General features: G+C 40.0%; 1 protein-coding gene across 1 annotated transcript; it reads right to left on the bottom strand.

Annotated features, from left to right (window-relative positions):
• Window positions 1-643: 643 nt before the first annotated feature.
• VIRMA (vir like m6A methyltransferase associated) lies at window positions 644-26,802 on the bottom strand. The gene is made up of 24 exons (XM_030511195.1): window positions 26,724-26,802; window positions 24,029-24,144; window positions 23,694-23,780; window positions 23,248-23,296; window positions 22,466-22,634; window positions 21,382-21,504; window positions 20,810-21,106; window positions 19,109-20,261; window positions 17,613-18,104; window positions 16,565-16,719; window positions 15,044-15,126; window positions 14,495-14,588; window positions 13,820-14,364; window positions 13,005-13,240; window positions 12,079-12,331; window positions 10,292-10,509; window positions 8,921-9,053; window positions 8,172-8,324; window positions 6,533-6,693; window positions 6,185-6,281; window positions 4,982-5,148; window positions 4,494-4,825; window positions 3,516-3,659; window positions 644-3,057 (listed from the first exon to the last, which is right to left on the bottom strand). Exons 1-24 carry the CDS (start codon window positions 26,784-26,786, stop codon window positions 2,900-2,902), a joined length of 5,478 nt encoding a protein of 1,825 aa, XP_030367055.1. The 5' UTR covers window positions 26,787-26,802; the 3' UTR covers window positions 644-2,899.

Here is a 26,802-nt window from a genome sequence, read left to right as displayed (position 1 = left end):
AGGTATGCTGGCTGCACAGCACGGGGGTCAGTGCACGGGAGTGGATACGGTCGTGTTTTGCCAAAGAGAGGGAGTATGTAGCAGTAAACAAGGCCGTGTGCCTTTTTTCAAGGACTTCTTTCCTGCCTCACAGGTGGGAGTTTTGCATGGGATGAGCAGCCGCTTTGAAGGTAAAGAGCTACCCAAAGTTGAAAGCTCCTGGACTACAGGAGCACGACACTCCAGTCCTGCACAGGCAGCAGGAGAATAAACCGCTACGGGAAACATTAATTCCCTCAACTGAAGGGATCTTGTTCCCAATACAGGTTTTTCACAGCCACTACAGCCACACTACACATGGGATATGAACATGTAAGAACAGGAAAACAACAGAGTTGTTCACAAGGTGTGATCTAGGGATGATCTGCTTAAGCAATCGGCACAGAGCACTCTAGAGCAGGAATTTGCTGTGTTCAATACTCTGTTACTGCCTTGAGCATATGCTCTTGCCTGAGGGGAGGAGTTAGTGGGGAAAAAAAGGCTGCAAGCCTGCACAGCACAGCTACAGAGCACAGATAACCTGATATCTGCCTGCACCTATCCATCCATCCACACATTTCCAGTGTTCTGGCGCTCCGGTCAGGACACAAAACTTGAACATTTCTTTTTGGGCAGAGTATAAAAAGCAAAATTTAATACTTAAAGTGTTAATCCCTCATGGTAGGAATCCAGTTTAAAAGAGCAAACCAAGTACCTCTAAGTTTTAAACAAACAGCATTATTTCAAGTTGACTTTATCCAAGAAAGGAACCGCTTTGCATTGAAGGGTCACAGATCTAAATTCATTTAAAAAACCCAAACCAAACCATGATACATGTATACTTCTTTTCAAGTTCAGCTAAATTTACAGAGCTTGCATACATCAAACAATTCAACCTTTTGTTTCCTCTTAGACTGAAAACGACATGGTGGGACATGCCATGTGTTTTAAACGTTCAAGAACCAAGACTGAATATTTACATATTTATTCCATGCTTCACACTTTTCATTTCAAATCCCCTGACAGAAAACAGCTGATCGGTGTCCCTGCGAGCTTCCAACACAGGGAAGGTTCTAAAAATATAAAACCACCTTAAACACATGGTCTAAAGGAGCTGCTCAGCTTTGAAAATACCTGTGCAGCGCTCCTTAAAAAACAGCATCAATACCTGTAACGTGGTGAGAGCTCCACACATTGTAGTCATTGCAATTGCATTATTAGTAACTTTACAGCTTCCTTTCATTTTACCATTCAGAAAATCGTCTGGCTGCCAATCCACATCTTTGTTGTGTTATTTTAAACCTTTGTACACTGACTCGACCCCCTGAACTGCACCCAGACAGTGAGCAGGGGTTTATGTCAACTGACTTCATACAAACCAATCACCCCTCAAACAGTGGGTGCTGTCCCAGTGTCCCCACAGAGAAAGGACACATAATAGGGACCTTCTGTGGTTCAGATAAAAGCCCATTTCATTTAGTTCTGCAGTACAGAGCTAAAAATAAAATCAATTTGAAGTACTATCAAACTTCAGAAACACTTAGAATTGGGTGGTAAAGTTCATGAGTCTGGGCAAACAAGATGCCCAATGCAAGCTTACATAGAACAAGAACATTACAACTGGGCCTTACTTAAACAGATGAAGACCCCTTTAGAGCACTTTTGTAATGCCAGGAGACCAAAGTGTAACTGAAAATCAGGCTCAGCCAAGTCTGACAGTGGAGCACATCTGTAAAATGGTACATGTATCTCACCTCATCCAAAAATGCAGTAAAATGCTACCGAGAACCAGTTAGTTCTATGGAATCCCATGGAGCCCAAAGGAATGCAAACATGTACAAAGCTTACTTCAACGACCGAGTTAAATACAAGATAAATGTAGAGTTGAATCCAGAGGTAACATTTCTTTACCAATTCCTTCTTCTCAACGTTTCTTTTTGCACTACATCTCAGTCTAACACCAGGAACAAAAGTCCCAACCATCTAGAGAAAGGGAAGGATTAGCATCGATGCTTCACTGCATGGTTCTACAGTTCAGACATGTCTCTGCGCCTTCTCCTCAACTATGTAAGTAAGTGGGCAGAGAGGCAGGCAACAAGTAACTCCAGACTTTCAGGGTACAGGCACCTTGCCTTTGAACTTCAAAGCATACTCTGTTGTCCAGTGAAGTAACTTGTGCTCCTAATGCATGAGCTGGAGCAGTAAATGCTAGAACGTCGCCTTGTTCTCCCTTAAGTCAATGACAGATTTTCTACTGATTTTAGCAGGTACGTGATCTTGTTTAAGTGTCTACTCACATTCCCAGAGATGTACAACAAACCCTACACAAATCACATTTACATTTGTACTCTTTCGCAGATCATTTTCAGTCAATCTTCTATCACCTGCTACTTCAGCTGCTGTCAGATGGACCTCATTCATTAATAACTCAGACTGGCTAAAGACCAAAAAGGGGCTAATGGCTCTAAACCTGAGAGAAAGAAAACTAAAATTGCCTAACATATACATATATATATTTGATCTTCTTGCGGTCGTAAGTCACACACAGAACGCCTGTACCTTTCTTTTGGCACAATGAATATTTTAGAAGTTCTTGAAGTCTCAACTCAAAGAGGTTCTTTACTGAGCATTGTCTACTGAAGTCCACAAAAAAATCGAAACATTCTTTCAAAAGGAACAAAAACTTTACAATTATACATAAAAAGTCTTGAATTTTATTGAAATTTCAAGTCTTGTATCAACAAAAACTTTTCTTCAGGCAAAAATATTCTCTTGGTGTCCTTCAGAGAGAGGTAACTCTGAATTGGTCCTTTAGTGCCGCTCTTTCCTTTGTCATCTTCACACAAGTCCACATGGTTGGGCTGTTCCATTGGGTCTCATTTTATCGTGTGAAGGAACGTACATGACGACCTCTTCCACTGCCTCCACTAACAAACTTCCCTCTTGAGCCACCACTGCTACTACTATTAGCACTTGTCCAAGATGGTCCGATTCCTCCCCGGCCTCTGGAAGCGCGATCCCGAGGGCTCGGTCGGTAGCCTTAAAGCAAAGAAAAGTATACTCAGTTGGAAAAAACAAAAAAAAAAGCCCTAGGCGTAGTAGCTGCTGGGAAAGCGCAAGGACAACATCAGGATGAGACACAAACCGCGTCCGGATTCTCCTCTTAATTCTCACTTTTCTTTTAGGCAAGTATTTTTGCTTTGATGGGCTCTATAGTTACCATGTAGGTACGAAGAGAACCGAACTGCAAAAGTCTGAATGCAAAATTAAGGTTCTGCGATCAAGCGTTCAATTCAGCAAGTTCTACGGATTACAGGGCAGTTGGTAGGAAAGTTGGGTTGGATTGGACACAGTCTCAGTGACCACTGTTCATATATGCTTAAAACATTTGCTGAATTTCAAGGTGTCTGCAGCATCCTTGCATGGTTTCATTTGTAAAGCAAAAATGAAATTCAAGGAATTTTCTATAGTTCGATGCCCATATGAATACCATGTACCTGCTGAACTTAATGGTCTCAGTGGTGGCAGTGGACCCCTGTTAAAATTGCTTTGACCACCTCTACTGTCATTGTAGGTTCCCCTGGGTGTACTCTGTGCGCTCCAGCTTGAGCCTCGAGCACCTTCACGACGACTGTAATTTCCTGGATAGGGAGAGAAAAACCCACACGCCGCTGAGCAACCATCGCTTTCTGGTTTCCATCTCAATCTTCACAATATTCAGGGTAACAAATACAACATTTACATCACTCAAATAGATAAAGCTACTCTGCATCAACATACCCTCAAGTATTCCAATTCAAAGTCTACAAGTTACCGCATTATACACAAAATTGGGGAAAATACCTATTTTTCAGGCATGAAATCAAGTTTAAAAGAATTCACATTATCTAGTATAGGAAGATAGACTCCCGTACTTTAAGGTTTTTTGGTAAAGTAAATGCTAGTATTTAATACCTTTACTAAATAGAAGTATTTTCTGTTTCTATTGTGCAAGGACTTGCCCTAATTACAGGATGAAAAGGAATGCAACCTTGTCTATGTATGAAAGAAACTTTACACTCTGTAGCTAGAATCTCTGTTCACTGACAATTGCATCTTACTCTTGTCAGGATCTTCCATCCTTTTATTCAAAAGCCTCATTTAAAGCCAGATGCTTGATTTCAGGAACTCACATGTCACAAATGGTAGAGAATGCTTTTTATTTTTATGACTGCATCTCTGGAGCACTTCAACACTTACTAAAAGAAAACAGCTAACTCCTTTTGTAAAAGTGGGAGAGAAAGGCAACTCACAGCTTTGTTTTAATTCCACAGCACTTGAGAGAACCTTTCCTAGTGCCTAAACAACTTATTTCAACAACACTGCTTCAGGAACATCTCGCACCATGGATGATTAACTGCTAGCAAATTGGGTTAGTATTCCTGAAGCATTTTTAGCATTCATTTACTCCAATTCTAATACAGGAAACAACATACCTTTTGAAGCAGGTGGTGTAAAGAACCTGTTCTGACTGTGAAAAGCTCCTCGTCCTCCACGATTCCCGGAGAACCCCCCACGCGAAGAAATCTTCTGTGACACTTTCGGTGGCCTTTTGGCTGGTGGTATCCCATCTGGAGCAACAACTTCTTTGCTCTCTGCAGCAACAAAGTCATCCACATGCATGGAGGGCGGCCTGCTCGTGTTCTGTTTCCTCTGGCGGAAGATATCATGTGGTCGAATTCCTTGCCCAAATCCTCCCCTGCCTCTTCCTCTTGGTGGTGGTACAACATGAGCTCTCTTTGCAGGCTCTATGTACTCAGATTTTCCACTGTCATAACAAAACATGATTTATTTAATGTAAAAATGGATTCCTACTGAAGGTCAGGCATTCTCCATATTGGAGATGCAATTTGAAAGGTATTTGACATTTTGAGAATATACAATCAGTGCTGAACACAGTATTTACTCTTTACACTCATCTTACCTTGAAGTTATGAAGGTCTCATGCTTATGCTTGCCGAGTTTGAAGCCTTTTGTGGTTTTTGTGCGTCCAGGAGATGATGGTTCTGACAAAAATGACCTCTCTAATTCAGCTTGCAAGTCAAAGTCGCTGCAGCCCTTCTCTGACAGTTCAATCAAGTCAACTTTTACCTGCAATGATAGCTCAGTTTTATCACAATGATCATCACCAGCTCCTCTGAAGAAGAAAACATGCTGCATGAGGATGGATGACGTTCAGTGAGGGTCCTTCTACTGCAGCAAAAAAGCACCTTTGCATGCAGTAGTGTGGCTCAAAAAAGCAGCAGTAACAAAACAAAGAAGCAGCAGAGCTGCAGCAAAATTGCCTTGATGGTTCTGAATCTCAGCAAAGGCAAGGGCATAGTTTTTAAGTACAAGCACTTGTCACTAAATGACCTACAGTGAGGCATTCTTCTGCTGAAGCTACAGTCTTATACATTTATCAATGCTGCTTTTATACAGGAATCATCAGGTTTGGTTTTGCTTAAGAAATTAGAACACAAGCACCTCTGCGTGTTCATTAAAAAGAGTATATAAAAAAAAGAATGAAAGCAAAGCAGTCAACAGGCACTAATTATTTCTCAAGTAAGAAGTTAAGACACTGCCAACTGCTTAGTTTAAAAAAGAATGTTACTGTGTTTCAAAATGACATTTAAAGTTTAGATTATACAAATCGAGGTTCAAATCCTGTGACAAGTTTTTGTGCAGGAAGTTTCATTTACTAGTGCCATTTTTTCCACTTTTGCCACATCGGAGCAAAGATATCTTTAACAAAGTGTAGCTCTTGGGCTCTCTGGGTACTACTGCAAGGACAGAGATAAGCAAGGAAAAGAAAATAAATCATATTCTTTGTCTACATTTAACACAAACTGCTGTCAAGCCCCAGCAGCAATGCAGGAGCAGGTTAGAACTGACACAACTGTTCCTCTAAAGGAGATGACTTCTGCATTAGAGCACTGCAGAAGGTGCTGGGTTTGTTGCTGCTTCCGAGTGAACCTGAAGGCATTTGATAACAACCTGTAACAAATGCCAGCCCCAGTATCTGAGTCAATTTACCAGGGTGAGTTCAGGAAAACAAACCCTTTGGCCATATGAATTCCTGACGCTACTAGCCCAGGGTGACCCTCATTCTTAGACCCACTCCAGTTAGGTTAATGAAGCCTTTTACCATGTCCAGATCAGTGTCTATTTCTTCAGCCTGAAAGGGTGAGAACCACATGGACTTCAGCTGGTCATCCATCACATCTGCCAACACATATGTAGTCCTGCAATAAAACAATGCCAAATGCCTCTTTGGTTAAGAATGACAACCAACTGCAAGCACACACAGCATTATAGAACCTGGGGTGAATGTTGCTGCCTTACCCTTGATACTCACATGAAATTAAATATAGTAGGACTAGTAGGTAGTAGTGATAACAGTGGTGTCTAGATTCTGTTTATAATATACTCATGCATAAATTATTGCATTTTTTTAAGTAAGTCACAGGTATGCTCACATATTTAACCATTTTACCTGTTGTTAAACAAATTCTGAAGAGAGTCTGGTGCACAAAGAATAGGCTCCACATCTTGGTCACTCAGTGGACAAGAATCACCCGCTGATTCCAACATCTGCCTCACTCCAACGATGTTGTCCAGTAAGGATTCAAGGCCATCATCCTCCTTAGAACGATCCTAAGGCAACACAGCACGAGTCAGAACTTTTTTCCCTCCTCAGAGGAGGAAATATGCTTTCGTTAATAAAAAAAAAGGGGAGGGATACTACACAAAACAGTCTGTCCATCCACAAATATTGAGGCTAACACACCTGAGTACACAAACAACAGCAGAGAAGCTCCTCGGTATGCTGTAAAACAAACCTTGTCACTACATGCCCACAGCCACCCTGAGCAACCTGTTCCAGTGCTGCACTTTTTTCAGTGATTTCCTCCCCCCTCCTCCTAATGCCAACCTGTACCTCTGAAGCCACAATTTGGAGCAACTGCCTCTAGTTTTATCATCTGGAATTTTCAAGAGGAGTTTGATTGCACCACCTCTGTTACTATCTCCCAAACAGCTCTAAGTAGCTCTGAGATAGCCCCTGAGCCCTCTTCACCAGGCTGAACAAGCCTGGCTTCCTCATCCTCTCTCGACAGCACATGTGCTCTAGGTCCCTGACCACCCTGGTAGAACACTCTTCAGTTCCCCTAGATGTCTCTGGAACTGGTGAGAGGGCAAAGCTGGCCTAGACGCAAACGCAGCTCTCCACATGAGAGCTCACTGGCATCCCATTGAGGGAGACAGTAAGGTCCCTTGATTTGCTGACCATGCTCCTTCCAGGACAGCTCAGAGCAATCTGCCTTGTGTGCAGATTGCTGACCATGCTCCTTCCAGGACAGCTCAGAGCAATCTGCCTTGCAGTGACCATACGCTGTTGATCCAGGTTCAACCTAACATCCACCATAATCACCTGGCCCTTTTCAGTCCAGCCCACATCAAGGCATGAGGTTATCCTGCTCTCACTGCAGAACTTTGCATTTTTCATAATGAACCACAGAAGCTTTCTGCTCCATCAAAGCTACAAGGTTTATTGAGGTCCCTCTGGATTGAGGCTTTGCTATTTGTCACTTTAGTCACTTCCACAGCTTACTGTTATCCCCAAATTCGCTGAAGATGTATCCATCATTCAGGTTTCTGATGAAAAACATCCAACGCTATCAGCCCCAGTACTGACTCCTGGGTATGCCACTTGTTACTGGCCACCAGTAGCATCAAGCCACTGCTAAGCAGTGGTTCCTGTTGCTTACTACATTAACAATCTGCTTCACCACTATCCAATGCTCTCCGCTGTATGATTCGCTGCCTTTCAACACACAGTTAACTACCTGTGCTCTTATGGTGTGTGCCAATACTCTCAGCACAAGGGGATACCAGCCCTACCTGACACTCCTTACCATTACCACAAGGCAAACAGTGAAGTCAGAATCCATCCTGCACAGAAGAGGTGATTTTGTGCATCAGTTTTAAAACAACGGCAACAGGTATTACCAATTCCACAAGGTGTGCCACAGAGCTGTGCACCCTTCCTGTCAAGGAGGGGTAGTCTATATTGTTTTAAAAGCATGTTCAGATACAACACCCCGACATCAACTCAATCATTTAAATCCTTTTACCATGACATGTTTCTCCAGATCAAGCAGCAGGTTTTCTGGAGTTTCTTCTTTGTTCTGTAGTAGATGTTTTAACTCTGCAGTAGTCAGACCCAGCGTTCTGCCTGGATGAGATCCATCTGTTTCCATAAGGCTTCCGTCATCTCCGCAACATCCCTGAAACATTTGGCAAGTGAGAAATAAGCACACATAAATATTCATTATATTTCTGGACTGCAAATCCCTCAGAATTCAAACCTACATTAGAGCAAATCTAGCAAAACAAGAGTAATCTCTTGATTTAAAAACATATAATACAAAGTATTTTAATAAAGTACACTTCACTAGGCAAGTTTAGATGCTGCATCAAGATGAATGCAATCCTTTCCTAGACAAGCTGAGGTCTGTATCACAGAATTAACAAATATTTTAGATTCCTTTCTATATATAGTACAGACCAATACAGCAACTCTCTAATAGGTTGCTACAAATCTTAAACCTGGACACAACGGCATGCTATTCACTTAAGACATCAGTATGAATCACTGTGCTGTTGTGCCTACCGAAATACCCCCTTATTTACTAAACATCTATTCTGCCCAGCTTTCATTAAAAACTAAAGACAGCATTAACACTACTGATGGAAAAGCCTTACACAGCAATCTGCACAGTCAGCTGCTTTCTGAAGTAACTGCTCCTCAACGTGCCTCACACGGCAGATGTCAGAGAAACGCAGCTGAGTTTCTCTAAGTATCCAACACCCAGTCACTTACCAGCGTATCGGAGTTCAGAATCTGCCGTGTGAAATCCAGAAAAGAAGAGGCCAGTTCACCTGTGTCTTTGCTAAAACTAGTTATTACTCGCTTTAATACAGTGTAGAGAGCACTGCTGTGTTTTCTTAGGGAGCTGTTTCCATAATGAAGAGAGAGAAAATACTTGATTAGTGCATACATTAAAACATGTTACAGTGAAATAGTCACAAGCAAACAATATATATGCAAACCAAACCTGGTAAATTTTACAATTATCAAGTTGTCAGTTATCAATATTAGAAGCTGGACCTTCTTTATTTTCACCGTAGTAAACTGTTGCTCTCACCAGTGCTGTCTGCAGCTATTTCAGACTGCACATACACAGATATATGTACTACAGTGATACCCTAAAGCCTGCAAGAAATTACTTTTTCATCTCTGGTGGCAAAGAAACAGGAGTACAGAAACATTTGCTTGCAAAGGACCTTATGCATAAAGCAGGATCATGGTTCATGTTACGATTTCACTGCATCCCAAGCTGCCTAACTGCAGAAACAAACCAGAAAGGTAACTGTCAACACAGAAATAGCAAAGCTGTGCACTGAAGCTGACAGCTAGACATACAGAATCATGGTAACAACAGCATCTTTAACCTGCTGGTTTTTAATTTGTGGGTTGTATAGCTGCTTGCAGTCTGAGCAGCACAGGTCTGTAGCACTGCTCAGAAGTGTGTTTTGAACAACATTTTATTGACAAGGTTCCAGGTACTACCTTTTTCAATTTGGGAACCTCACAACTTTCTTGCCTCTCTACACCTCACCTTCAATGGACAGGGAGAGGTATTAAGTGTAGGAACAACACAATACTGTCCAATGCATGTAGATGTTCTGTTCAAAAGGCAGTGGAATCAACATTAAGTAGTTTAAAAAAAGAACCCAAACCCTCATTTCTAAAGCCTTAACTGCCTGGAGGCCAGGACACTGTGGGGAAGTGCAAACTGAATCCCCTCAAAATAGAGGGAATGTCAGACAGCTTTCCAACGTCCCAGATGAGAGCTCTAACTACTGAGTTACTCAAAACGGAAGGACACGAACACCCTATCTCATTCCAGTCCTCCAGCCTTGGAGTGGGGAAATGGAGTGCATAAACCTTTTTTCAATTCTCTGTTTCTTAAAACAAAGTGCTCCTGTAGACATACTGCAGAAATGGTTCAGAAGTAAAATCTCAAGTAAAGTATGACCAAAATACTGAGTAAAATAGTGAAGCCCCAGAGAGAAATAAAAGTTCAGGTGCCTTAATCTCAACATTTCTACTAGATGAGAAGGAAATGGTTTCATATTCAGAAGTTTTTAAATAATTTTAAGTAGTCAGTGACCTCTTAGGACACCATACCTCTTTAAGTGATAGAAGCCATAGTCATGCTCAGTCAGGAACATCATTGTTCGGATACACTGCAGCAGACAATTGTAACTGCTCTCAGAATTAGTTAATGTTTCCATCAGACAGTCACAAATTAAGGGCATCAGCTCTTTGCTTGGTAAGGAGTTGGAAAGCTGCTCCGATTCAGACACAGAGCCTTCTGATGAACTCGGTAAAATGAGAGCTATATCCTATAAAAAATGATTATACACTTAGTAAAAAATGCATTCTGTATACCAGCAGTAAGTATAAACCATACACCAAGTCAGAAGCACCAGGTCCTTTCACTACCCCTTTACCATCTTGTTCCAGTATTTCAGTTATTACTGACCAGTAAAATACTAATCTAGAGTCTCCTTTTTATTTTGATTCTGCTAAGGGTTACAAATCATTATTGATTTTTAAAAACATAAAAGCTCCAAAGGGTGAAATGTGATAGCAGAACCACAGGTGAAAGCCAGTCACTGGATAACATGCCTACAGGTTCTTGCCTAGGTAGTCAAACTGTCCCTTAATCTATGTCCCCTAAGATATGAGGAGTGGCTGAGGTCACATGGCTTGTTCAGCTTGGAGAAGAGAAGGCTGAGGGGTGGCCTCATCCCAGACTACAACTTCCTCACGGGGAGGGGGCAGAGGAGGGGCAGGTGCTGATCTCCTCTCTGGTGACCAGTGACAGGACCTAGGAAATGGCATGAAGCTGCATCAGGGGAAGTTCAGGTTGGACATTAGAAGGTTCTTCACTGAGAAGGTGGTCAGTCTCTGGAACAGGCTCCCCAGGGAAGCAGTCATGGCACAAAGCCTGTCAGAGTTCAGGGAGCATCTGGACAAAGCTCTTAGTCACACAGTTTAGTTTTAGGTAGTCCTGCCAGGAGCAGAGAGTTGGACTCGATGATCCTTATGGGTCACTTCCAATTTCATATATTCCATAATTCTGTGGTTCTATGAAAATTCAGAGGCTACAGACACCACCTAGCAAGTTTCAAGATCTACTGCCCCCTCTATATTTTACATCAAATCAAACAAGACTGACTTTCACAATGAATTTGCATGGGCAAAGATACAAATACTCTTGTTTATATATACGCAAAAGGCTAATTAATCTCTACTGACCAACAATGCCCAAACATCTTTTGCATAAGTGGGTAAGCACTAAAGCAAATCAATACATGCAACTAGTAAGGAAAATAATGACATGCAAATCCATGTACCCAACTAATGAGAAACTACCAGGGCTAGTCTATGAATCAGTTTCCAGATAACATTTCTTACCTCGCTCTGGTAACTTGTGCTTTTTTTTTAATGGTGGAGGTTTATGGTAGCAACATACCATATATCTCTTTACAATTGGAATACTTTTTTGAGAGGTTTCAGTTACATAACTAAGGGATACATATTCATTCAACGTAAGAGGTGAATTGCGACAACTCAAGTTTTGCCAGTGACCCACAGGGAGAAATGACAATCCCTCTCTCAGCTGAGAGGACAGTCAATCTTCGTGCCATTGACATTCTGGTCTCTTAGTAAGCTACAGAATAGTGCACATAATGAAAAAGAGATATCATAAACCAAAAGGATTTACATTCAAGAGCACCAAGACAGCAAGTTTGCCAAAGCAGCAACCATGCACGTTCTTTGCTTTTTGTATTTCAACAACGATTTTTTTCTTGCTTTTGGAAAAAAGCAGGCACCTAAGAAATAACCTCATTTCATCTGTCTCCTACAATTATCAGCACATGTTTTGCAATAAATATAGGAAATACCTGATCACAGAGGGACTGCAAAAGGGAAGTTACATATTCAGCGCACTGCTGATGAGTGACATTGTCCCCAGCTGATCGCATCAAAGCCAAGAGCTCCTGGAAAACCTCTGCATACTTTTCATCACCTTTAGAAGTTCCATTGATAAGATGCAAAATAGCCAATTTACAAGCTTTATGTGAAGCCAGGGCATCCAATAAAGCAAGCAATCGAGTGGTCTGTCCAGTGTACTGTTTCTCTTTATCTTCTGTGTTGCTGAAACGATATCAACGCACTTTGAGAAAGCTGTTTTAAAGTGATCTAAAAAACTATAAAAGAAGCCATTACAGGAGTCATATAATTCTGCATTTCAAAACCCCCACCTAATCCACATTCTTAAACTTACAATTTCATTTACTTTTTGAAAACTGTTCAACTTTCACTAAATGACTTCCAGTTGCATCAAAAATTAACTAATCTACCATGCATTTAACCTAGTATACTCATTGTTTCAAACCCTCTGAATTTGTGGTATTCAACTTCCCCGAGCTTACAAATATCTACACACCTCCCTGTTAGTATGCAAATCCCAGTATAGCGAACTTTACTGGCCTACTTGTCTTATTTATATCAGCTAGGTCCTTTACAAGTGCTTCACAGATGAGATAAAGCTTTTTAGGGACAGCTTGAAGAAAATCTTCCTAAAATACTTACCATAAACAAGGAATGTGAAACTATCTACATCAAAACTTAGAAGTATGAGATGGTCCCTTAACAACCTTAAGCATTCTCAGGACACAGTATATAGCAGTGGACTGAGAATTCATTTAGTTCATAATGGATAAGCAGTATTTCTGAAAGTATTTTCTTCCTACTAAATCAACTGCACAGAACCAAGGTAAATTTAACAGTTCATTAGATAAATGTCTGCAATAGGAAACAAAGATACCTTTGTAGGTCTTCTACAATCAAGTCCAATACAGTCCTCATGATAAGAAGAGCAGTAGGTGAAGCTAAGTCACACAACTGAACACAAATACGTCTCAACATATGCTGGATAGGCTGGCAAGATGAACCAGAGAAAGATCGCACTATCTCTTGTATCAGTTTGGCCTGGACATGAAGATGCATGCTCCACAGCTTCCTGGTGTTCAGTGCCACTGAAATATCATGTGGTTCAATTACCTGCAGGAACAGAAGGACAGGAGGTTTCTCCTTTCATAATAAAAGCTGAATTCTATCAGAAGATATTTACAAAGACTAAGTACTAATAATGTCCTACATCAAAAACATGGAATGCCATTTTCGTTATTATCATTGAATGACAGGGCATGATTCCAGCAAACTGGGTATTCCTTCAGGAGCATGGGTTGTCACACACCTTTTATGCCTACTTATCAAAGATCACAGATTCAAGATCCATGCCAAAAAGAAAGGACAGCCTTAATATACTGAGAGTTTGGCATTCAGGATTAAATTCAAAGGCTTCATTGTCAATTATTTAAGTAATAGAATGAAGTCTAGATAATTTCACAAGGGACTAAAGAGTGACATAGGACTGCCAGTTTTAAAAGATGCTCAAATAATACCAATTTTGTTTCTAATGAAAAAGATATACCTTTAGAGAATCTATATGAACACAAATGCTTTACAGAAACTTTAATTCACTTTTTCATGTATCTGTTTTTTTCCACAACTATGAAAATGGTCTAAGGCTTATACATACTTAAAATTCTTTAAAAGCTAAATAAATCTAAACCATACCTGAGTTGTCTGCATGGGCAGTGGAAGAGGCAACAGTTCTGAAAGCAGTATAAGCCCAGAGAAAAAGCCTTCAGGGATTCTCAGAATTGAAGAGAGAACTTCCTTCAGCATTAAAGACCAAGTATTGTTCGCCAAAGTTTCTTCAGAAATGGTAAGTTTCTCATTAACCCCTTGTGTAAAAGTCAGTAAGATATCAACAATGTCATTCTGAATTTTTTGCTCATCACTATCTAAGCGGCCTGAGAGAGGAATAGAACACATGAGCATGTGTAAAGAAACCAGTGCTGATGGAACACGCATGTCTTTGAATTCAAAAGATCCACCCCTGAGGAGTTCTGTTAGCATCGTTTTGAGGAGAGTAAGTGTACAGCGGGCCATAGAGATCGTAGTAACTCTGTGAAGCGTGGTGCCCATGTTGACATGGAGTCGCCAAGGCTGAATAAGTATGCTGTTCAGCTTCTGCAACACCCGGATGAAGGTGTCCATTCCCTCAGAAGAAAAGAGCTGAATAACTGCAAGATTCCATTTAAGGTCTTTCTGTTGACCTGTACAGAAAAGAAATAACATTTCTGTATGTCTAATTTCTCCCAGGCAATCACAATTACACTTTAGACACGTTTAAGTAGAAGATTCAAAAAACCAAGATTCTATGTGAAGCAGTACAAATATACCAACCTTCTACCAGAGGCGGTGGACATGCAACATGACAAAGAACACGAAGTGCAGTAGGAAGACCAACTCCATCTGGGGTCATTGAACTGTCAATATTCTTTTAGGAAGAAAAAAAACCAACCAGTATTACAAGGAAGAACTTTACAACAAGTATATCACTAGCTTGCTATTCACATTCTGTATTTAGTGACTGTAAATACTCCACAAAATTCATTTAAGTTCAATTATTCCACCTTTTGGAAAATAGTCACAAATACGACAAAAGTAAAAAAGGGGGGATCAACATTTGTGTTGTGGTTTATGGGAAGCTGAAAGATTTAAATAGTTGGATCTTTGCATCATGTATTTATCTGATTTTCTTCCAATAAATATAACTGAGTGCAAGAACTGGCCTAAATCATAAGCTTCAATGAAAACATCTGTTTTGGATAATAGTATGTATTTTTTAATATTATGTTAGTTAGTACATACCTAAGATAAAATATAAAGCTACAAAAGGTCTAAGTTTATAGAGCACAACTAAAAGATAGCATCTATCTGTATTTTACTAACCTGCTTGATATATTCAATGAGATTTGGAATACAATTTATTTCAAATCTAAGATTTTTCAAAGGTTCAAGCCACTTGCTGAGCTCTGAGGGGAAAAGAAAAAACCAAAAAGAGTTAATCAAGTAACTTGTCAGTGCATTTATGAACATAAAACATGTTTTCAAGAAAAATGTACTTAATTTACACAGCAGATACCAAGGCCAAGTGTGAAATCTGTGAGGCACACTTTGCAGCTGTAGCCAGCTGAAAAGCATCAACAAAAGTAAGACTTCAGCACAAGCAATACACCTCACATACATGGACAAAAGTTGGCTCAAGTCAACCCAAGCACTCATAATTGTCATTTATCATCTGTAGGATTTTTAATTAAACATATTTTATAAAAGACATACATATTTTATAAAAGAGGGTCCCACTGTCACCTAAAGAAAAAGCCATCAAGAGCAAATTCCCCTTAATGTAAATAACAGGTTACTACAAACAGAATACAAAACTCCTATTAAATGCCCAAATGGAGCCAATCTCTGCACCAGTAACACATACTCTCTCTGGAAGTTCTTACAGATTAACAGTCTGTTAGTCCAGAGTAACCTGAAAGTCCCAATTTCTGGGGACAAGACATTTAAAGTTTTAAAACCTATTATTCCTGGAAGTATTTTAAAAAATGTGAAGGTTCAACAGTTGACTGGGTATGAACTGACAACTATTCTCAGACTTATTCATGATTTGGTTTGACAAACTAGCCCTGCTTCTCATGAAACTGTCTGATGATCAGGTAAGGAGCAAAGAAATAAACATATGGCAGAGGAGGGAATTAAACTAGAACTTTGAAGAATACCAATTTCTTTCAGTGCATTTAAATTTTGGAAGAAATTGCTGGTATGCCCACACAAGACAGTTATGCAGTGCAGAGCACAACTCTGGACATTAGAATCAGAGTTTCAACATTCAGGTGTCAGAATAGTCCCCATTCACCTTTATCCAAATAACCTGGGCCTGAGACGTGAGACAACACAAGCCAGGGAACACACCAAGATGCAGTTTGGCTCAAAAGATATAGTAACAGAGTAACATGCATTATTCCATGCCAGTTGGCCTAGGTGCCAGAAAACAAGTCTCAGGATTATTTATTAGTATACAAAGACCCTGTAAGGCTACATCACTAAAGGGAACAACAAAAAGAAGAGTAATCTCACTGACTAGTTAGTCCATTTCTACTGAAATTTGCTCTCTTATTTTGAACACAGATATATTTTCAAACTTCCTGTAATTACCAAACTTAATGGTAGTTAATGTCACTTGAAAAATAAGCTAACTAGAAACAATTTCCTATTTAAATCCCATTAACAAAAAAAAAAAACCCTACACATTATCTCAGTGATTCAATTAATCAGATGCAGCTGCAAAAGGGATTTCATTTTATACATCATCCAAACCAGATGATCGTAGAGCACCAATTACCCACATACGAAAGGTCTCTTCTATAGTTCAAACAATCCTGTTGATGATGACACATACCGTACCTTGCAATTTGGTGTTATTTTCATCAGCTTTACAAAGCTTCAGCAAAGGCGCCGAGTGCTGTTCCAGCATTTGGACATCACTGGAAGATTGAACCACCAGCAAAACAAGGATGCAGGCATAATTATAAGCAACTGACTTCTTAGACTTTGAGTCTCTGAAACAACAATATGAGTTTTCTTTAGATCTCAGCTAATACAATTGGATTTCTGTTACATTTTCATTCTTTGAACCCTAAAAATCTACCTACAGAACTTTTACCACAGAACTTTTACCTTCACCAAGGATTGCCCTATACAATTACCAACAAAAAACCCCAAACCCTTCTCCTCCTATGCTTTTTGAAAAGTGAAAGCTTTCTTTTACATTGACTTCATATTTACTTCACCTTCCACAAAAGATGAGAGCAAGCTGAGCAGCACACAAATGTTTTTTCCATAACTTTGGTTTACAAATCTTGTTTTAAAAGTACCACTACCTAAAGCAGTAACACTGCCTGTGCAGAGAAAATAATCATACAATCACAGAATGGTTTGGTTTGGAAGGGACCTCAAAGATCATCTAGGTCCAAGCCCCTGCCATGGGCAGGGACACCTTCCACTAGACCAGGTTGCTCAAAGACCCATCCAGCCTGGCCTTGAACAAATAATGACTGGTTTTAGCACTTGTAAGAACTTAGAACTTGAGAGATTCCCATGCCAGCGAAGTGTGCAGTGTCCAGATTCCCCAGTCAGATCTTTTACTTGTTTCACAGTCGAATTCTATGCTTAGATGAAAACTGCCTACTTACTGATTTTTTTCACATAGACAAAAGCCTGACCTACGTTGCAACACCTTGGTGGATGACCTACACAGGTTCTGGGTATTAAGTAGTTGGTTACAAACAACAGACCTGATTTTCTACCACGTTCTTCTACTTAAAGGTTGTTTCATTTTTAAATAAAAACATAATGATTTAAAAGAAAAAGTATTTTAGACTTACTGAACTATTTATAAAAGATACATTTAAACCAGAAAAACCTAAAGGATATAAGTAAATGCATAAATTACCCTAAAGCTTCTTTGGAATAATATTCCATTAAAGTAATAAGACTTTGGAGATTTTTCTCCAGACTGAACACGTGAGCCACAGCAGATCTTCCCACAGGGTTAAAGGTGATCAAGTAAAGGTTGTGAAGTGTTCCCAGCAGATCTGAATGGTCAGTCTCCTCACTGGCTGTGCACCGCTGAAAGTGGCAGAATAATTCCGAAATGCACTGTAACGTCTGTGTTGAATGCAGGAGCCACAGGGCAAAAGTATCCTCATTGGCACCATCTGACTGGAGACCTTCCTCTTGATCCGGATCAGAAAACTGACAAAGTGCTCTAATCAACAAGTTAGTTGCTTCATACTCAGAAATAAAGAAAAGAAGCCCCTTCTGTGACTGTGCCAGGAAGCGCAGTATATCTCGTATAGCTTGCAGCACGCCCGGATGTGCGCCCGTCACTGGCATAGACAGTAGCAAAGTAATGCATTCCAAGAAATGGTGACTATGAAGATACCTGGGAAACAAAAAAAGAGCAGGAAAACTATCAGCAATATTACAATCATCTGTCAACACTGCACAATAACATTATATAAAATTACATGCCTCCTAGCTTCAGAACTTACTGCTCTGTGCACTATGAGAAATAATAACTGATTATGAAGTAGTACAAGCATGTAATCTTATAAAACATACTCACTATAATATTTACAGGAAGTAAATACCTGAATATAAAATGCTGATCTTCAAAAAAAATCCCAAAAGAAACAAAAACCACCCAACCATCACCTTACCTACAACCAAAATAATACTTTATATTTTATTAAATTTGTTGTATTTGAATAATCATCAACGCTGTGTTACAAGTGCTAAGTGTGCTAAGAAATCAATCACTATGGCATACATATAAGGTGATTTGAAGATTCTTTGCATGTACTTATATTCAGCCATGACCTACACCACTACTATGAAAGCAACCTGTTAGCATTTAGAGAAATACTTTCTAGACAGAAACTTGCTCTGAGAGAAATAACCCATGGGATGCTTTAAATGGCTGATGGCAGGCAGGCCTCAGCTCCTCCGCCTGGGCTGTGAAACACTGAGCTATGCTGACACAACTGCACGAATTCTAATCGTGGCTGGCGTGCATCTTGCCATTTTGGCACGCAGACAGAGGTACTCCAGACTTGTGTTATCCATGCATATAGATGTGTTCCAAAACTACAAGGGAAAATCACTTTTCGAACATGCACTGATACAGCACCTAGCACAACTGAATGCGACTGAAGTCCTAGCATGATACTAGTAATAACAAGAGGTTGACTTCTTGTTACATACCTAATAAGTTGATTGGAAGACAACAAAATAACAGGTACATTTACTATTAAACTCTCCCAGAGTTTATAATAAAGCACAAAGCAAAACATCTAGAAAGCATGAGTCAACAAGGTCACTGCTAAAAAACACCTACATAAAGTTGGCAGAAATACGCTCCAGAAAGTGAACTTGCAATTGCCATACCTAAACAGGACAGGGTAAGGATCATCCCTTTCTGGAGGGCCTGTAATACGTGCCATGGTTGGGAAAGATTTCACAGGTGGCTGAATCATTGTATGAGGAGCAGTTTCCATCAAATGGAAGATTTCTTCAAGAAGACTAACAAGTTTTTCCATCTCTCCTTCACTTATATTAGAAGATTCCAAAAGATGATCCATGTCCATAGGAGCCTCCACATCATTCTCATATTCTTGGTTGGTTCTTTCAAGTCCTGCCAAGTCCTGGTCCTGTTCCGACTCCGTGTGATTAGGAAGAGGAGGAGTGTTCTCTGCTAACTGATCAACCACCTTTTTAATATCTAACAAAATCTCATAGAAGTGACATTTCTGCAGAATTGCAGAACCAGCAGTAACTACCCTCACAGTCTGATCTAACAGTATGAGTTCCACAAGTTTCTGATAACCGCTTTTTTCATGGACATCTACGTCACCTCTGAGAAACATTTCCATTCCCTCAGTCATACTAATAACACTATCTAAAGCTTTAAAAGCATTAAGTTTAAGGGAGGATGATACATGATCTGCAAACAAGAGGTCAAATAATACATTAATAACTCCTGCCTGCAAGAGTGCTGTTATTCCTTGAGTCCCACATTCTCCCAGCGATGATACCAGTTTTGTCCCAGCTTTGAGTTGTCGGACATTCAAAGCAATGGGCTGTTTGAGAGCTACCTGAAGGTTTAAAGCTTGCAGGGTCCAGTCTACTAGCTGGGTAATATAGTCTTGCTTTGTGTCTTTGACCTGCAGGTAGCTCAATCCTTTTACTATTAAACTTGGAATTTCTTCTAATGCAGTGACCCACTTTGCACCCCTTTCCTCTTGATATAATTCCAACAGTTCAGTTAACTTAACTGAGGCTTCCACTGCCCCTGAATTTTCTTTTTCTGGGTCTTGGTCCTTTATTTTACCAACTTCATTTTCAAATACAGTCTTGTAAGGGCAGCTGAAGTACAAAAGAGGTCCAAGCTCCTTTTCAAAAGGTTCATATGTCACAGCTGGCACAGATGCCAGATCCTCAGGAGTATATTCAATATCAAAGCTTGGATACTTAAATGTTTCACGTTCCAGATCAGCAATTCCATCTTCATCACTTGATATCTGCTCATATCCATCATCTCCTAAAAAGATTCAGTTACAAAATAAAACCAGTTATGAATAAACCAGTTTGTAACTGCAGAGAATCTTCTCAAAATAAAAAGTAATAATTTATGTAATGCAAATATTACTGGTTAGAGAACAATCTAACATACAGAAAGCTTTCTCTCTCTAGATACAAGTGAAAGCCCCAGTTGTCAGATTTTTAATGCAATAAAAGAGACATTCAAAAGAATGTATAAAGCAAAAAGTTTAACTAGGGTACACGTTAACAAAATAGAATGTTCATTCTTACCTATACGAGCCGTGCCTGTTTTCCTCTATTTACAGAAATTTATATTTTATTATATATAGAATTTATATTTTATAGATTTACTATAAAGGAATAAATACTCCACAGCAAAATACTGTTCTCGAGAGATGACAGAACCATAAATAAGGCGGGCAATGGTGCAATGACCAAGTGAAGAAGATCCAGTTCTCTTTACATCTCGTCATCATAATGGTACTGCCATCAACATTTCATAAACCTGACTTTCTTTTTCTTTTCATTTTTTATGCCTTCACTTACCTTCACCTTCTTCCTCCTCTTCACCCTCTTCGTCATCTTCATCTTCCTCCTCCTCTTCCTCTTCCTCATCAGCAATACTCTCTACTGTATGCCCATCATCATCATCGTCGTCATCATCCTCATCCTCCTCATCCTCAACATCCACATCATCTTCATCATCTCCTTCTTCTTGTTGATCTTCCTCCACTTCTCCATCGTCAGAATACTGGCTTTCTTGATGAATGGATGTTCGATCAGGAGAAATGGGCTCAAAGTAATCCTCCCTGTGGTCCACATCATCTTCTTTTTCCCCAACCACTAAAAATATATACAAAATTTAAGGAATGAGTACAAGAGTACTTCTCTGAAATCCAATGTTCAGTTATACAGAATCATAGAATTGCTATCTACTAAATTTTAAATGGATACAATTTAACATAGCGAACAGATCTTCTTTCAAATCCCTTTCCTAAAACTGCATCTGTCCAGCAGAAGTTACAGCAGATGGGAAACTTCACATTGGGCAGGAACACAGAATCCTGCCTCCACTAAACAGAGAGTGCAGCAGATAAAACAGACTGTTCTCATTCTACCTGACACAGGCATAGGTTCATCATCATCATCATCAGGAGGAGGAGGGCCTGGAGGTGTCCTTGGTCCCCTAGGTTGCGGTCTTGGAGGACTGCCATTGAACTGGTCTTCTTTCTCTCCATCAACTGTATTTATTGTGAAAATACAAGCTTGCATTTAATGGAATCACAAGAATAGAAGCAGGAAATTTCAGTTTTTCAGTGCTACTTTTGACTAGGGAACATCTTCATTTCCCAGCTATGCAATCTGTATTCTGCATCTGCAATATGTGGGGCAGTTTTCTGAAATCACTTTTGATGTAAACAAGAACTACATCAATAAGCAAGCGTACTAACACCACTGATGGGTTTTTAACATCATACTGTGTTAAAACTAACAAGGGTAATTGCCATTTTTGGCTTTGGAACTAGCAATACTGTAACTCTACCAGTAATATCTGAGTTAAATTAAAAAAAATAAAAAAACCAACAATTTAATCAACTGTTTTTTACAGTTTATAACTGGTTTTTACTATAGAGAGTATTCAAATTTTGCAGCTCAATAGCTGTACCCTGAACAAGACAGTTCTAATTTTAAGTCTAAAACTAACACTGAAGCAGAAACTTGATCCTAGATTCTATTCATGGCCATTCTAACACCACTGCAAAGCAAACGCTCTTCTGTACTTTCCATACAAGTCACAAAAGGGAAGTTAATGATGAATGTGAAATTTTCTTGTTATGATTTTAGTATTGTTCTAATAAATTTTTTTGAGGTACCAATCATCCAAATTTTAATGAGTTCACACAAATTAAACTGCATTTGGACCTTATTAAGTAACTAACAATAGATCAAGAAACCCACTCTCAAAAAAGCACTAGACAAGAACCTACTTAAAAACATTCAATATAAATAAAAAAGAAAGTAGAAAACTTAAGGACAAAGACATGAAGCTAGAAAAACAAAGCCACTGAAATATAAAATATGAAAGAACTGATTTATGGGTTTGGTTTTTGGTTTGGGTTTTTTCTCAGATGGGGTACTATAATGCTTAATTTTTTAAAATACTTCTTTAAAATAAAATCTCTGTCTTCTCATAAGGCTTACCATGTTTTGGGTTTCTTTTCAAACCAGGCTGTTGCTGGGGAGGTGGTGGCGGAGGTGGGGGTGGAGGAGGTGACTCTCTCTCATGACTTATTACCCTGTCGACTGAGCCATATATTGCCAAAGTCAGACAGTTGTACCACCCTCTTAGAACCAATCCATCCGTGTTGACCTGTTGTTTTTTTTAAACAAAAAGCACTTAAAAACTACACAAGACAACTTCAGACAAGTTATTTTAGTATCACTCTATCAGTATCTGCATAAAAGCAAGAAAGGAGAACAGAACAATAAAATGCCTCTTTACGCCACATTTTGAAAACTGAGAAAACTTTAAATATATCAGTCATTACACCAAATAAATATTCTTTCTCTAAAGGCATTCAACTTCTCACAACATACTGCCTAATCTATTATGGCCTATTAATGAGAATTTAAAAAAAAATTACCATGGGCCATACCCTGACCTGAGTAAAATAAACCCAAACAAAACTGAAAATGATGTGCTTAGCTGCGGCCTGCAGCCACAACATTCTCATTTATCTTTGCTCCTAAGTAATGGATAGTTCTGTTGCTAATCTCCATAGGGATTGTCAAGCAATCAAATGTTCTACAACTCATGCCATTATAGATGCAGACTCTGAAGTGATGAGTATCTGAACTACAGGCAGATTTTAGAATAAGATCTTAAACAGCAAATGCTTTACACAGTGCTAACGCACCACAGGCAACCATATTTATACCTAAATGACCATGTAGAAAAGGAGGTTTAAATCACATTCCATTACCTTTGCATTGGGTCTGAATATAATTGAAGTGTTTTCATCATATTCAAGGCTGTTAAATAAAATGCAAGAAGTTATTTTCCATTAACATAAAGCATGTTCAAAGACATGAAGCACAGCAGTACTAAACACATAAGCCAATAGCAAAACACTGAACAAATACACGCTCTTAAAGACAAGAGTGCAAAATCACTTATTTCTACAAAACACTTGCCATAAATTTACACGGGCTCTGTAAGTTTACAAACATCAGAATCTTTTCTTCTTTTAAGCATGAACCTCTGTCCTCCCACACAGATTGAAGGGCAAAAGCACAAACCAGCAAAACCCAGACCAAACATGAAAAGCATTGGAGATACAGATTTTCTGCTGTGCGTTTTCTGCACTAAAATATTCTCAGGAAGAAAAAGTAGATAACAAAGCCACGCACTAATCCTGAAGGTGCTTACCTCCCCAGCCTATCAAAAACAGGGGCACTTGGCTTGCTGACATTGTTGAAAAACAAGTCCAGTTGAAATGTATGTGGAGATGTCTCTCTGGAAACAGAACAGAGGTAAAAATTAACTCAGTTGAGCTCCTTATCAGAGTAAGTAGGACTAACAAGTGGAGGGGCAGAAACTTTAAATTATACTGTTTAAGTAATTCCCCAAAATAATTACAAGTTCAGCAGAGACATAAACGCATTTTACGCTTTTATATTGGAGGTTCTATTGAGATACATAAGTTCAAGAAAACAATAACAGCAAGGTATCCCTGCATTGGATACCTGCTACCTTTCACTTACCCGTAAGCCCTATTGTCAGGTAGACTTGTGTGAGCTCTCACTCCTGGAGGAATGACACGTACTTCATTTATGTAAACCACACATGGAAAACGAACTACATCTATATTGGTACTTTGCTACAAAACAAAGAATAAAGAAAGTCTAAGAAATGTAAAATGCAAACATGATGCAGTTCAAGAATTTCATTAACCAAATTAAGGTTGTAATCCTAACAAATCACAAAATTCAATTCAGTAAAATGCTGAACACTGTTAAACACTGTTACACAGAAAAGGGTTTTTTATACTCTTCTGGCACTTTTCATATATTTAACACTTTTCTTAGAGAAAGTGTTACTTATTTACGTAACTGGCTCCCTTTATTTGCGAGAATAAAAGGAACAGTAATAGGGTTTTTTCTAACGAAGTATGCTGGTAAAGACAAAAACTGGAACTTCAATTATTAAAGGTCCTTTTAATAAAACATTTCAATTCTATAATTAAAAAGAAAATGTGTGGTTTAATTTTAAACATTAGCAAATGTTTTATTACAAATGTAATGTTAGAAATGACACTACAAATCTGTTTCACTAGACCTGTACAAAAATTCTGTATGACGCTTATTTCCCCAATTTTGCAACGACATCTAAAAACCTTCTGCAAATAATGTTTCTGTTTACCAGAAAGGAATAGCAAATATAATGAATTCTAATGCTTCAGCACTCCTAAAACATGTCTGTGTAAACTAGGAAGCAATCATAAAGACACAGTGACTTCCCACATAGCAGCCACCAAACAATTAATGCTGAAAGTCTCCTCTCACTAAATTCACTATAGTAAGTCTTTTTTTAATTTATACATCAACTCTGTCATGTATAGACTCACAAAATAGTACACATGTATCAACCATATGACCAACTGAAAGCATATAAAGACATTCTTTAACTGAAGCTGTCCTGGTTTCGGCTGGGATAGAGTTAATTTTCTTCCTGGTAGCTGGTGCAGTGCTGTGTTTTGGCTTTAGTCTGAGAACAATGCTGATAACACACCGATGTTTTAGTCGTTGCTAAGTAGTGCTTAACCCAATCAAGGACTTTTCAGTCTCATGCTCTGCCAGTGAGGAGGGGCACAAGAAGCTGGGAGGAGGCACAGACAGGACACCTGACCCGAACTAGCCAAAGGGGTATTCCACAGCACAGCACAGCACAGCACGTCATGCCCAGTATATAAACCGGGGGAGCTGGCTGCAGGATGGGGTGCAGCTGCTGCTTAGGGACAGGCTGGGCATCAGTCAGCAGGTGGTGAGCAATTGTCTTGTGCATCACTGTTGTTTGTTGGGGGTTTGGTTTACTTTGATCTCTTTCTCTCTTTGTTATTTCCCTTTTAATTATTATTAGTAGTATTAGCGCTATAATGTACTTCATTTTAATTATTAAAATGTTCTTATTTTAACCTGTAGTTGAGATAAAACCCACAGGTTTTAACTTTTTTTTCCAACTCTCCCCATCCCACTGAAGCGGGGCTGAGCGAGCAGCTGCCTGGTACCATTCTATGATACTATGAAGAACCACAAGCTCCAAGGCAAGACTCATGAATCATTTAGCTGAATAATTAGTATGACATAAGGAAGGCTTTTCTGCAATATGTAATACGCATTTTGTTTTTTGCTTAAGTAAAAATTCAATATGGTTTAGGTTTAGAAATGCTTGGGGCAAGAATTAAAGTGCCAGAAAACACTACAGGCAATTAAAAATGTTCAATAAGAGAACACACTGCCCTTGGGGAGAACAGAAGTGGCCAGTGTTTCCCACCCAGGGGAACTGCAGTGGTGAGCATTTCCTGCCCAGTGCTGTCTTAAATAGTAGAATTAAAAATACACAAGGGTTTCCCTGACCATGGTACTCAGAAACGACTCCACAATAACTTCCCATTTATTTTTTGTTGCAACATCAGCTCAAAATATTTCTTTTTCTTTCCCTGATGCCTGTCCACAAACAGAGTTGAGAAATTCTATGATTCTGTAACGTCTTCCTTGTGTTACACAACACTTATTGTTTTCCCTTATGGTCCCCATCTTCCTCCCTGAAGCACTGGGATGGGCCCTGGGCAAATCTGCTGTAACACAAGCAGCTTCAAGGATGCTCAGGATTCCAATAGCCTCAAAGTGGAATATCTGCACGATTTCCCACTGCTAAAGCAAGCCCGAAATATTCATTTTGTTCACGATGCACGTGGGCTGCATACACTTAAGGAGAATCTCTTACTTCTCCTACTCATTAGCTATAGAAAAGGGTCAGGCATCTCACAGACCCTCTTCCCTACCTTCCTCCCTTACGGACCTCCCAAATCAGTTTTATCCTCTTTACTTCCCGCTCGCCTCTCCTCCCCGTTACCTCTGAGCCTCCGCTCCCTTCCCAGCGCCGCGCCCTCCCTCAGCCCGTGCTCGCGGCACCCCGGGCTGCCGGGCCCGCGCGGGGACGGCCGCACCGCGAGGGGCTCGGCAGCACGGCGGGAGGAGGCGGAACCCCTCAGCGGGCTCCCTCGGGGGGCTGCTCCCGCTGCCCGCCCACCCGCTGAGGTGAGGGCCACCCACGGGGCCTACCCCAGCGGCGCTCCGTGCCCCTCCGCAGCCGCCGCGGCGCCGGCAGGGGCAGGAGGGCGCGGAAGCAGCCGGGAATAAGGGAGCGGCCGCGCCAGCAGGGCCCGCGCCGCGTTACCTCCGCGCTCTGGTGCTTGAACGTGTCTAAAAACAGCAGCTCGGTTGCGGTGTCCACCGCCATCTTGGCTCGGCCGACG

Source organism: Strigops habroptila, chromosome 1 (genome assembly GCF_004027225.2).
Source record: "Strigops habroptila isolate Jane chromosome 1, bStrHab1.2.pri, whole genome shotgun sequence".
Classification (NCBI taxonomy): domain Eukaryota; kingdom Metazoa; phylum Chordata; class Aves; order Psittaciformes; family Psittacidae; genus Strigops; species Strigops habroptila.
The sequence above is the reverse complement of the archived record's forward strand: the minus strand, read 5'-3'. Positions and strand labels throughout refer to the sequence as shown.

What these genes read in the sequence shown, in the direction of transcription:
- VIRMA (XM_030511195.1), bottom strand. Translation starts at nt 26,786, where the DNA reads ATGGCGGTGGACACCGCAACCGAGCTGCTGTTTTTAGACACGTTCAAG. An exon ending in TCCACCGCCTCTGGTAGAAG is followed by an intron (nt 14,365 to 14,494) that starts GTTGGTATATTT and finishes TTTTCTGTACAG; the next exon opens with GTCAACAGAAAGACCTTAAA. An exon ending in GGCTTCTATCACTTAAAGAG is followed by an intron (nt 9,054 to 10,291) that starts GTATGGTGTCCT and finishes TTATGGAAACAG; the next exon opens with CTCCCTAAGAAAACACAGCA.